General features: G+C 55.8%; 1 protein-coding gene across 3 annotated transcripts in view; it reads right to left on the reverse strand.

Moving 5' to 3' along the window:
- SYNJ2 (synaptojanin 2) overlaps positions 1-13,238 on the reverse strand; it is a 94,186-nt gene that overhangs the window by 51,895 nt on the left and 29,053 nt on the right. For all 3 annotated transcript variants that reach the window (XM_044243166.1, XM_044243156.1, XM_044243175.1), the window contains exons 3-4: positions 9,017-9,287; positions 4,332-4,557 (exon numbers count right to left, since the gene is read on the reverse strand). In XM_044243166.1, coding sequence (XP_044099101.1) covers positions 4,332-4,557; positions 9,017-9,287 — 497 coding nt within the window. The remainder of the gene's footprint in view (positions 1-4,331; positions 4,558-9,016; positions 9,288-13,238) is intronic.

Genomic DNA, 13,238 nt, shown 5'->3' on the forward strand with positions numbered 1-13,238 from the left:
ATGACTCACAACAGGGCTGAAAGGACTCCAGGCTTCTTCCCAGGAAGACTGAGATGAGTCCACACATGGATGCACCACACACACACACACACACACACACACACACAAACGCACACACACACACACAAACGCACACACAAAACAACCCCCCCACACACGCACTCACACCAATGTACACACCTGTGCATGCGCACACACGAAGCCCCCCCAACATGCACACTTACACAATACACATGCACGTGCGCACACACACGGTCCGCCTCAGAGAAGAAAATTGTTCCTTCCTCTTAGGGAAAATGTTGAAGCAGGGCAGAGCCGGTGGAGCCGAAAACCTCTCCCTCTTCTGGCTCCCTGAGCGTTTAGTTTAGGAGAGACCCTGCCTCAGGGACTCACCCTCTCTCCGTCTAGTCCCACCATTTGCAAAGGAGCACAGCACCGCAATTCATCAGCCCCCCTCAAGCGTTTAGCAGAGGACCCCCACTCGCATATGGCCACGGGCTGGAGTCTGGAGAGCCTCACTTCCCAGCAAGGGCCTGGGATCTGTGGGCAACAGCCAAGAGAAGCCGAGCAGAGCCGGCTGAGACCCTTCCCTGCCACAGCTCAGCACGTTTCCTCCAAGAAGTTGCCTGCCACTCTCTAGCGAGAAGCCTGTGTCCCAAAGCCTGCCCCTTTGTGGGTCACAAAGCAGGCAGCCCCATGAGCCGGAACGAGTCAAGCCCACTCCGCCTCTGGCATCCCTTTGATTCGAAGGCCTCAGGATGCAAGCCGCACTCTGCCATCCCCCTGAGCAAAGCCAGCAAGACCACAGGGAGGTGCACGCGACCCCACAGCACTGTCCTGACCCTGGCCAGCCCATCTCAGTTCTGCCAGGCCCTGGCATTGGGCCAGGCGGGCCCCTGGGAGTGACTCCCCCAGGTGCCCAGCACATCACCACAGCCCTGATGGGCCAAGTTCAACATGGGCTTCAGCAGGCCCCCCACTGGTTCCTGCGCCGCTCCCCCTCCCCAGCCACCCCAAGGGCCGCAGGTGCCTGCGGGCTGCGTGTGTCCCCAGGCACCGGTGCCCAGAAGCCCCTTGGGCAGCAGAGAGCGGAGGGAGGGAGGCAGAGCTGTGCTTGGCGGGAACACTGGTGACGTGCACATTCCACTCAGGAAAAGATTTCTGTGCTAAAAACAAACTTAGATCAACCTATGGCTACAAAGGGCCGTAAACAAAACCACTGCAGGACCACAGAGACGGAGAAAGTGGCGGTCTTGTTTAAGTGGGAGCAATGGGAGGTTCTGGTCTCGGGGGGAGCAGCTGCCTCCCTCCAGCCATGCCTGCTTATTCTGAAAACACTTCAGGAGAGAGGAGGAGCCCCAGGGGCAGATGCTCCCCGCTTCAGGAAGTGGCTGACCCCCCCATTCAGGCTGGGCTGGCTCCCCAAGGCACGGTCAGGGTGTCCCTGAACCCGATGCTTTCCTTGGGAGGCGCACGCCCTCACCACTGCCCGCAGTCTCTTCTGTGCCTTCCTCTCGATCCAGGGCCACCCCACGGGCCCCTGCCCTCCCTTGCTCTGTCGGCTTTCCCCATCCCTCTGCAAGCAGCACTGTGGGGAGCACTCCCAGGACGATGAGGGGGCCTGTCCTGCTCCTGCTGCCTCCCTGCCTGAATGGGCTCGCACCCGCACTCAGCCGAGGGGCTCAGAGTTTGCTCCCCTGTTGACAAGGAGACACCTGGAGTCGGCTACGGGGACCTACTCTTCGCCACGCCCCACCCCACACCATGGTGGTCACACTGTCGGGGCTCTCAGAAGGCATGAGTCATCCTGGGAGAGCACAGGGGCTGCTGGGAGTAGCCCCACAAAGAGCTTCGGGTGCAAAGCCACCATGACGCCCCTCGCCCCATTACACATCTCATAAAAACAGAATCACCACGGGCCCAGGGAGCCATGCCAGTCCCAGAGAAGGTCCACACTCACCGCCCATCTCTGGGGGAGCAGAGGGTGGGGGTGCCGGCTGCCTGTCGGCTTGCCTCTGGAGCAAGGCAGGGTTGAGGGTTTCATCAAGGCAACCTCTGCCTGATCCAGAGTCTGGAAGAGGAAATGGGAGAGAAAACACAGAGCAGGAAGACCAGACAGGCTGCGTGAACCAGGAAATCCCTCCTCTGTCCTGAGAAGGGAGGCAGGTGGCGGCCATTTAAATCACGGGGCTGTGAGCTCCAGGAGCCAGAGGGCAGGCCGGGGGTGTCTCTAAGGCCTTGCCAGGCCAGCCACAAGGCAACAAGGTCCCCGTCTCTGAGCCCAAGCAATCAGGGCATGGGACAAAAGCCAGTCACCAGGTCTGCATAGATGAAATAACCAGAGCAACGTTCCCAGCCCTGGTCCGTCGAAAAATGAGAAAAGCAGTACAGTATCGACATTTTTCACAAAGCTGAATGTACTGCATTAAAAGTACGGTCCCTTAACACTGATGTCTTTATGGATCAACTATGTGCCCCCAGAAGAGATGTTGAAGTCCTAACCCCTAGCATCTTGGAATGTGACCTTACTTAGAGACCGTTACTGCAGAAGCAGTTAAGATGGGACATACTGGACAGGGCGGGCCTCCTCGTTAAAGGGGAGAGGGCCACCACAGGGAGGTGAGGCAGAGACAGGAGGGCCGTAACGAGGGGGCCCTCAGGGCTGGAAGAGACAGGAAGGATCCTCCTCTAGGGGCTTCAGAGGGAGCATGGTCCTACCAACACCCGGATTTCGGACCTTGGCCTCCAGAATCATGAGACAATAAATTCTGGTTGTTTTAAACCCTGTCCGTGGAACTTTGTTTTAGCAGCCGACATCTACAGGGTTAAAAAGCCCAAAAGGAGGGCAGGTGCTTTTCCAATGACTTACTTGGTAAGATACAATAGATGAGACCCCAATTTTTTAAAAATGTGGTTAAAACTCACAACTCGGGAGAGCACCAAAAAAAAAAAAAAAAAAAAAAGAGTATATAAGGGACTATCTACTGAAAAGCGAGATGGAGAGCAAGGCTGGGGCCAAGCTCCAGTGCTGCCAGTGAAACCCTCTCCCATCTGGCTCAGTTACTAGGTTCGGGGGCACGGATATTTTGATCTGTACAAATAGGCTTTGCACTGCCGGCCCCTAGTTCCCAACACAGTGCTCAGCCCCTGACAGAAGAGAAATAATAAAGTTCTGTTGAATGCCCTGACTCAGAGCCTCACCACGCAAGGATAAGCAAGGGGACAAGACGGTGCTAAGGCGTGAGGCCGTGCAAAGAATAGGAAGTACTGTTCATGGAACGGACATGAGCAAGAAAATACGAAAATGCCCTCCATCTCGGGGCCACATTTTTTCCTGACATTTTAAACTAGATTTTATTTATACCCAGGAGAGCAGAGAATGAACAGAAGTCAGAGGCAAGCAAGTGCCCGTGCCCATCACCTGAAAGCTCCCATTCCAAAGTCCTCCTACTCAGCATCCGACTCCAAGAGGACCTCCTCACCTTAAGCCCAAGCTGGCGGTGGCTCTCGCACAGAAAGCAGGTGCTCAGATCTGTGCTGAATTAAACTGGCTCAAGGCCTGGTAGACACCACCATTCACAGCTGCAGGAAGAATCGGATGCAATAAACATGGGCTGTTTGCCGTGTGACACCCGCAGCCACGGGACACCTGTGCCTTTCACGGGCCGTGCCTTTCCTACAATTTATTCCACCTGTTAGTCTACAAGGCGGCCTTACCCTACAGATTTTCAACCTAGAGAGAAAAAAAACCAAAAAACCAAAAAAACGAAAAACAAAAACCAATGTAAGACAGCATCTCTGGGAATAAGAACAGAATCTAGGGGGGAGAAATCAGTGCGAAATTAAGCAGATGGTTATATTCATGGAAGCTGAAACCAAGTGCCGCCCAGCATGCCAATTTCGCAACTCCCAGGTGCTGACAGGCTTGTCTGATTTAGGATGAAAAATGGTTTCTCCTCTCATCCTTGTTTTATTGATTTACTTGTCTCAGGAAAACTTTCCAAGCCTGTGGGTTCATCCCTCACCTGTCCTCTCAAATAACCCCCACCCTTTATGACCATGGCAAGAATTCCTGCTTCCTTATAGCTGGAAGTACCTTGGGGATCAGTTTTAGCCCAGCAAAAGTGGATCGAGAAAGCCACCCCAGGCAAACCTGAGGCCACACGTACAGGCAGAGCCCCAGGGACGCTCTGTTCTCCAGAGGAAGAAACCACAGTGACCAGAGACGACCTCCAACATGTCCGGACCACTTCTGGGCCAAACGGAAATGCATGTGCACCGCTGGGTCCCCTCCGAGCCACAGAGCTCCACCGACCGGCCGGGGCACTGACCTGCTCAGTCTCCACGAAGTTGGACACGTGGCCATCGTCGTTCACGCCGCGGGTGTGGAAGCGAGCGCCGGCGCGCTCGCAGCTGATGCGCGACACGAGGCAGACCTTGGCTTGCTTGTGCGAGGCGTACACCGTGCGGATGGACACCACGCCGCAGATGACCTTCAGCAGCCAGTCGCAGCAGCTCACCTGGTGCTGCCTCAGGGGCACGTGCAGCAGCTGGTTCCTGCGAAACGGAGCCCCACAGCGACTGGGGTCAACGCTTCCTCCAGGTAACACCGCGCCCAAGGGAGAGGGGGAGGGGCAGGTGCACGGCCGGCTCTCCGGCCAGGGATGGGGTGAAGGCGCTCCCAGTGACCTGGGTGCTCGGGATGTGGGGCCGGGAAGTTCCCGAGCTTGTGGGACTCCCGCCCCACAAGCTGCAGGGCAGCGGAGGCCAAGCAGCATCAGCCCGGGACTCCTTCCCTAAACCACAGCGGGCGTCCGTGTCGGGGGGGGGGGGGGAATGGAAAGTCCCGGAGCGGAGCGCGATCCACCCCCCACCTTCCAGGGAACGTGGGAGGAGCCTTCTCCAGACCCCCGCCCGCCCCACTTTTAAATCAGAAATCCCATCAGTAAAAAAATTTAATCATAGGCTTTGTAAGTAAATAATAAATGATAAAAATAATCACTAAATATATGGATGCTCATTTAAAAGACATACATATCCCATGAGGTGCAGCCTATGCCAGAGAGAGCACTAGGAAGCGAATCAAAATAAGTAAGAAAGGATGAGAGGGGCGGCGCCGGGGGGGGTGGGGGGGTGGGGGCTCAGTCTGCTAAGCGTCTGCCTTTGGCTCAAGTCGGCATCCCGGAGTCCTGCCATAGAGCCTGCGTTGGGCTCCTTGCTCACTGGGGAGTCTGCTTCTCCCTCGACCTTCCCTCCTGCTTGGACTCTCTCTCTCAAGTAAGTAAAATATTTTTTTTTTAAAGGATAAGATGGGGGCACCTGGGTGGCTCAGTCGTTACGCGTCTGCCTCCGGCTCAGGTCATGATCCCAGGGTCCTGGGATCGAGCCCTGCATAGGGCTTCCTGCTCTGTGGAGAGCCTGCTTCTCCCTCTCCCACTCCCCTTGCTCCTGTTCCTTCTCTTGCTGTGTCTCTGTCAAATAAATAAATAAAGTCTTAAAAAAAATTAAGATGGAAATAAGAGCAACAAAAGTTCTAGTATTTTGTCCCCATATCGGGTGGATTGTTCTGGGGGTCTGGGGACCCCTGGTGTCCTTGACGATAAGGATGGGGATAAAAGCCAACATTTACCAAGTGCGCCGAGAAACATTCTGAGTGCTTTGGGATGAATTAAATCACTTCATCCTCCAAAGGCCCTACGTGAAAGGTATTATCATTCAGCCCATCCTACAGATAAAGAAACCGAGGCACAGAGAAGTGAAGGACTTGTCCGAGGTCTGAGCCACTAAACGGCAGCGAGGAGCTGGGAGCCTGTGCTCTTCACTGGCCCCGCCAGCCCCAGGCCTACCTCCTCCCTCACTGAAGGCCCCACAAGTACCTGCCCCCTCTTGCCCTCACTCAGCTTCCCCAACTCCCACTTGACCTACTCAGCCCCAGCGGGCGCTCTGAGAAGGGAGGCTTTGGAGGGGTGCCAGGACCCCCAACACTCCAGGCCACGGTCTGTTCGGGGCGCTCAGGAGACCCAAGCAGCACCTCACACCCTCCGAGTCCTCTCAGACTCTCCCAGGGAGGCAGGAACCTTCCCAGAACGCTCTCTCCCACGGGGTGCTAAGCAAATCTAGATCACAATGCCCTATTTGTTTAAAAAGGCAGCGCCGTTCCTGCCCTGCCCGAGAGAGAGCCTTCTTCCCGGGTAGCAGCCTGCTCTCATTTCCCCAGAAGGGCCCTGTGAGCCCTGCGATGTCTCAGGTGGCTTCTTCTCCAAGCAGTGAGCTCCCGAGGTCTCCGGCCAGCCTCTCCCACCGTGAGCAGGACACCGAGAAACCCCACCCCTCGGGGAGCAGCCACGTGGGGCCCCTTCTGAGCTCTCCTAGCCACTGTGCTTGTCCGCCGCAAAAATCATGATGGAGTACTCCTTCACAAAAACACGTTTTCTTCTTCTGAGTCACTCTCTAAAATTCAGATGACGAACCAGCTTTAGTAACAAATTAAATCCGCATATGGCATCAAAGCAAGGCCTCCCGAATATTCCAGTCTTCCAGCCACACAGCTATGGCCGCCATCAGTCACCAGGGGTCAGGCAAGGGAGGCTTTTGCTAAATATTGTCAGCGCCGAGTCCCTGTTTATAGCCACACTGGCCTGGCGCGCTGTAGGACAGCTCTTGTCCTCAGAGGAAGAGACCCAGATCTACAACGGAAAACCACTGTGCGTCTCCTCCCAGGCTCGCTCTCCACCGGGAAGCACTTCTCGGCACGGTCCATCACCAGACTGGAAAAAGAACTTCCCACCGCCCTGCACCCCCCATTCACCAGCCACGTTCCGTGTGGACCCCATCTGACTCCAGATGTGCGTCCAGACCTGGAACGCAGCACCCTCAATGGGCTTCGGGCAACCAAGCCTGTGACTGCTGGGTCGGGGCTGACTCAGCTGCGGTCAACTCCATGGGCGCCGCCCAAAGACCACGCCCAGCGACCTGGCACCCTCCAGACGGCCGCTTCCTCTCAGCTCAAGATAGAGTCTGGCCCCTTCCCCAGCCACCCCCCCACCCACCCGGTCCCAGCCTCCACCTCGTGATCTGCACCCTTCCTGCTGCTCTCTGTGGACCCTACGTCTCCAGCCCCAGAGCTGGCAGAAGGCCTGACACCAGGGCCACCCGGTTTCCTAAGCATCCCCTACCGTCCTATGATGTTGCCAAGAAACGTCATAGCCTCTGAGACCTCTCCTTGCCCGACAATCCCTGTTGGAGGTGGCCCCATGTCCTTAGCACAGACAGCCCTCCAAATCCCCAGCCTTCGCCTCCCTCCCTTCCTGGACTTCAGGGGTACAAGCTCGTCTCTGCAAAATGGACTTAGTGATTCCTAGAAACACCATCATCTGGACCTGTTTCTCAGAGAAGGGTCCTCCAACCCCAGGACAGGGGCCTCCATCATCACCTGGCTGGAAATGCTGAGTCTGGGTCCCGGGGCCCAGACTAGCCGAGTCATAATCTGCATTGGAACAAGTGTAGCAGGAGACTCACAGGTATTTTCAAGTTTGAGCACAGGATGGCCCCAAGAACTCAACAAAACCAGACGGTCCAAGAGGGCCTGGGGGTGAGGAGCACCAAGGCCTGCAGCAGAATATGGTGAAGCCTCTTTTTCCAGGCAGAGGTCAGGCAGTGGTGGGGGGGCCCAAGCACCAGGGGAGGAAAAAATGTATGCATTAAAGGAGACCTCCGAGTTCCTGGGATTGGGCAAAGGGAGGGAGGCAGGCACAAATTATGGCTGTAAATAAGCCTCATCAACTCTATCTGAGGGCTGGGAAACTGGGGTGGCTCCAAATTCCAGCCCTGGAATTCTAAGAACATTCAGGATATGAGGCATATTGCAGCAATTTCTACGGCTTGATGCTCATCCCACTGGCTTCTGACCTACTTCTCACCTGTCTCCTGGAAAATCCGAAGGGTACAGAGGTTGACTACCTAGGCCTGGCACTGGTCCATGGAGATCATTGCACCAGCCCTACCTTCCAGGACTTACCAGGGTCATGACCCCCAGGATCCAGAAAGAGCCGTAGATAATTTACATATTTATACAGTCAGCCACACCTAGCTATGCCTGTGGAGGAACACCCGAGTAACCCTAAACATACAGAAATCCGGGCGCCTTGGTCTGGGCCTCAGGATACGTGTTATCACATGACTGCTCGGTACCTTCGCAGGCTGACTTGGCAGTTTCCCCATTGTTGGAAGAGCTGGTCTGGCCTGGCGACTAACAGAATAGGATCTGGAGCCAGAATGGCTGGGTTTGAACTTCCTCACTTGTTCAAGCCTCGGTCTCCTTATCTGTAAAATGGGCATAACAAATAGACCCTACCCCATAGGTTACTTGAGGATTTTGAGTTATTTTTTTTTTTTTTTTTTTTTACAGATTTTATTTATTTGTCAGAGAAAGAAAGAGCAAGCACAAGCAGGGGGAGTGGCAGAGGGAGAGGAAGAAGCAGGCTCCCAGGGAGCCCGATGTGGGACTTGACCCCAGGACCTTGGGATCATGACCTGAGCCGAAGGCAGACATTTAACTCACTGAGCCACCCATGAGGCATCCCAGGATTCTGAGTTATTACCAGCAAGGAAGTTACTAGAATAGGAACACCGAATATAAGCATTTGTGATAAATGTGTGTGCACCAGAGGGTAACCCAGATCGCTGAGAGGACCACAGGGGCATTGAGCATGGCCCGGCACTTAGGAAGCACCCGGTGGGTGTGGGCTCTTATGTTCTTTACTCACGGAGAGTTTCTCTTCTAAATCTAATTTGACTGCTTTGGACAACTTCCCGGAGCCCAGGGGTGCGAATGGGGGCTTAGCTTTCTTCTCACTGTGTTGAGAGCAACTGGGCTCTCAGAGGTGCCCCAGGATCCTGGGGATGGTGTAAAGCAGAGAGCAAGGACGCAGGTGCCAATCAGAGCCTGCCTTGGATGTGATCCAAGGGGGATGGGGGCGAGGGGGCGGGGTGGTAGGCGATGGCCCAGGGCCCTCACCAAAAGAAGGAGCTCCCCCACTCGTCGCTGTCATGGCCCTGCTTCTGCGCCCGGACGGTGAGGTCAAAGCTGGACCCATCATTGGGCCATGAGAAGTAGAAGACCCCCGAGTTGAGGATTTTCCTCAAGGCTACGAGGCGGTCCTCCTCCTTGACCTCCTCCTGTAGAGGGTAAAAGTCGGTGGCCGTGATTTTGTAGATTTCAGCCTCTGGAATTCTGCCCACAGATGTGCAGCCTGTCACCAAAACCAGGAAGCTCTGGGAAACGCCACCTGGAAGGGAAATAGACAAGGGGGCTTAGGACCACACTGGGTGGGCGCCAGGACGCCAGGGGTGCCAGGGGCAAGCAGGCGTGGCCACTGCAACCCACTAGAACCTGAAGCCTCTTCTCCGAGGGTCGCCTCTGGCCAGCAGCGCCACCACCTGGCAGCCTACTGGAAATGCGAATTTTTGGCCCCATCCAGTGGGGCGGGGCCAGGGGCCAGGCACCTGTGCTGAAACATGCATTCAGGCCATTCTTCCGCCCACCAGCCTGAGGGTCTCCGGCCTGGAGCCTTCCTGGACCCACAGCCTCTCCCCCTATCTGCACCCCAAAGCCTTGCAAATCCGCCATCTCCACGAAGCCTCGGGCATCACCTGACTCAGGGACCCCCAGTGGGGTCAGTCCTCCAAGTTCAGTCCCTGGAGTAGCCTCTCCAAGATGCCTGATGGAAGACCTCCCCCTCTGCTTAGATCCTTCCGCAGCTCCCACCTCCCCCAGGACTGAAAGGGGAACTCCTCCCAGGCCAACCACCCATCCCTCCCCACCTATGGACACCCATGGTCCCTCAGCTCTGCAAATAGGCCTTATGCCCTCACACCCCTGGGCCTCTGCTCGGGAAACCTTACCACATTCTGCCCTTCAAGGCCTTCCCCACTCGCCTTCCCTGTCTCCACTCTCCAGAAGAGCCACAAACCTTTCCGGGGTTCATTAGGGCCGCCCTAGCTCAGTCCCTCCTTTCCAGAACTCCTCTCTCTCTGCCCTTCAGGGAGCCTGCCCTGCTCTCTCAAGACATGGCTGTGTGCCCCCCCCCCCGCCCCCTGCCACAGGCCAACAGCATCCCTGTTAGCCCTATTACATGCAAAGCTAACAACCTCGTTCCCAAATGTATTCCCAGTAGGTTGGGGTTTCTTTGGGGCAGGGCCCCATTACATTGTAATATCCCAGCACGGCACACGGCTAACAGACGAATACTTCCTACATCAGCCAGGGAGAGGGCAGCTCAGGCCTCCCCACTCCTCGTGAAATGATCCCCTATATCACTGCCCACCGGGCTGCCAGGAGCACAAGGGAACCTCTCCAGGGACCCCATCAAACCTGCTTTGTCTTCTGCACCCCCCACTGCATGGGGCAGACAGGCACATGCTATGGGAGCCAGGGGTGCGTGGCAAGGCTCTGCTCTGGGGACAGTGGGGACAGGTGCCCCTGCCCCGTTTCAGGAGAGGGCCCAATCACTGGGGTGACCAGCTGGCCTCTGGGGGGCGCTGGTGTGGTTCTGGTCCAGAGGACAGTCTTCCCACCCTGCTAAGATTTAAAGGACCTGTAGCCAGCAGGGGCTACTCCCAGGGGTCAGAGGTCATTGTCTGAGCCCATGGTGACCAATGCTTCAGACACTCCGATAAAAGACCCTTAAGCCCCAGTGCTCATTCTGTCCCCCTACTCCCTCCCCACACCTGGTAGGAGGAAGGGTGCTGCTCGGGGCCAGGACATGCCTGGATTTTTCTTAAAGTTGCCTTCATCCTGTGTCACCACTCCTAGCGCGCCTGCTGGGGGACCCCAGAGTGACCGTGTCAGCTCCCCTCCTACCTCCCCAGGCCGATTACCAGGAAACTACTTTAAAGCAACATAAGAATAAGGCAGCTATGCTGTGGACAGTGATAGGGGGTGGGGGGCTTGGGTTTCCTAAGCAGGATAAGTATCACTTCTGGGCGACAGGTGGGGTTAATGTGGGCTGGATGTCCTCGAATTACAGCCTCACAAACACAAATGTTCCCATAACCTGTGCTAGAACCCATGCCCAGGCGTCTCTTCTGCCTCTTTCCATGTGCTCAGCGCAGGGAAAGCAGAGTTCAAGACTGTTCAGAGGCGTGGCCAGGGGACAGCCCCTGCGGTCTAGGCTGCGAGCCCGAGAAGGGGTTCTGTAGAGAGTGGGGTCAAGGAGAAGCACAGAAAACTTTGTCTCTCCAGCCAAGCTGTGAAGTGGATTTCGAGCAGTCCTTCCTCAACAGCCTCTGCGTGGGGGGACCGAGTCCCTGGCAAGAGTCCCAGGTGGCTTTGAAGACAGTAGGCATTTCCTGCGCAGGGCAGTGGCCCGGGGGAGGTACGGAGGGGTGGCTGCAGCAGGCAGGAAAAAGCTCTTAAAATAAATGAGAATTGGAGCTCCTGAGTCCTGGGATGAGGGGCTCAGGAGAGGGCACAGGTGAATTTAAGAAAAGCCACCACAGAAGCGCACTGGAACCAAGCACTGTGATAACAGAGGACTCTCGGTTCTGGTGCTCCCTGGGCACTAGGTGTTGTTCCTTGAACTTCCTCTGGACAAGCTCATGGGGGGCTGGGGAGGAGGTACCACTTTTAGCCCATTTCACAGAGAGGCAGATGGAGGCACAGAGAGGTTAAGAAGCCTGCCCAAGGTAACAGAGTGGGGCAGCTGGGATTCGAATCCACTTTAGGGCTCTACCACCTGGGCAAGCGACTCAGGCTAAGTCTGCTTCCAGATCCGGCACTCTATACCTAGATCCTTGCTGAAGGACAGCTCATGTGCCTGACAAGGCTGCCATTTCACATGCGAGGGACTGTCCCCAGGGGAAGCCACATCATCTGCCCGAGGCATAGCTGATCTGCCATTGGACCCACAATGCACACATGGGTCTCCCCTTCCCGGCTCCCTCGGGCTCCCAGGTCTGGCGGCCTTCAGTCCTGCTGGCTCACTGTCCCACAAGGGGTGTGGCTGACTAATGTGCCATTCGCTCACTGGACACCACGAGTTTTCATCAATAGATTAAATGGCTGTGAATAATACATTTTACAGCATAGGCTAAACATTGATGTGTGACAATAAAACCATTGTGGGCCTCTTTACTGGGATGCAGCGGGATCTAGATCCTGCTTTGATCAGGGGAGGCATGAATCAGTTCTTCAACAGATGGGATTTCCCTTCTCTTTGCATTCCATGCCCCCTGGAGTTGCATCCTAATGTCATATTTAGTGCTTCTGTGTCTCTTGATCATGCCAGGCAGCAATCTGATCCCGACACTTGACGTGTTTAGAAGACTCGGACTTGCGCCATCATTGCAATGATTTGAGTCAAACAATATAAACAAAGTGCTTTGCTAAAGAGTAATTTAACGTAAAAAATCGAGACTTGTTGGGAAGGTGGATGGGACCTCTGGATCTGCACATCCACGGGAAAATAGTATCTATTAGCGGAGAGCATGCCTGGGTCAGAGGTCGCTGGCCACAGTCAGGGAGAGGTGACAGGAAGGACAAGCAACAGGTCACGGGCCCAAAGGTACAGCAGAGCCAGAAGGGACCACACATGCACACAGGGACACGTACACCCCTCCAGATGGCAGGAGGCCCACTCTCAGGCGAGTCTTGCAGGCTGGGCAACCAGGGTGCAGAAGCGGGAGGCAACTCCCCCACCACATACTGTCTAGGAGGGCCAGGGTTTCAGTTTGAGAAGATGAAAAAACTTCTAGAGAAAGACGTGGGTACAACAATGGAAATGTCCTCAGTGCCCCTGAACTGTCCACTTTAACTTGGTCACAATGGTACATTTTTATTGTCTCTGTATTTTGCTACGTGCACAAAATCCTCGGAGACCTCCATGCTGATTCAGAAATGCTCTTCCTCGAGGGGGCTGCCTTTAAAACCCAACTCCAAGGCCCGGCTGTCCTCAGGCCCCTGAGCCCAGCAGCGATGGGGTCCCTGTCTTGTCTCGCTGCGGCCACTGCCATCTGGCTGGGAAGGGCTGGCGCTGGGAGCTCGGTGAGTCATGGGCAGACACAATGCTGTTTGTGCCGGGACAATGCTGGGTGTGTTCTGGCCTCTGGGCCTCCTGCTTCCCCTGCGTCCGCATTTCTCCGTTGGCTCAGCCTTGGCGTTCACTCCCCGCCAGGTTGTGCCAATCTCCACCCTGAGGTTGCCGACAGACCCCCTTCTCTCTCCTGCTTATGCAGGGCCC

Source organism: Neovison vison, chromosome 1 (assembly GCF_020171115.1).
Source record: "Neovison vison isolate M4711 chromosome 1, ASM_NN_V1, whole genome shotgun sequence".
Taxonomy (NCBI): domain Eukaryota; kingdom Metazoa; phylum Chordata; class Mammalia; order Carnivora; family Mustelidae; genus Neogale; species Neogale vison.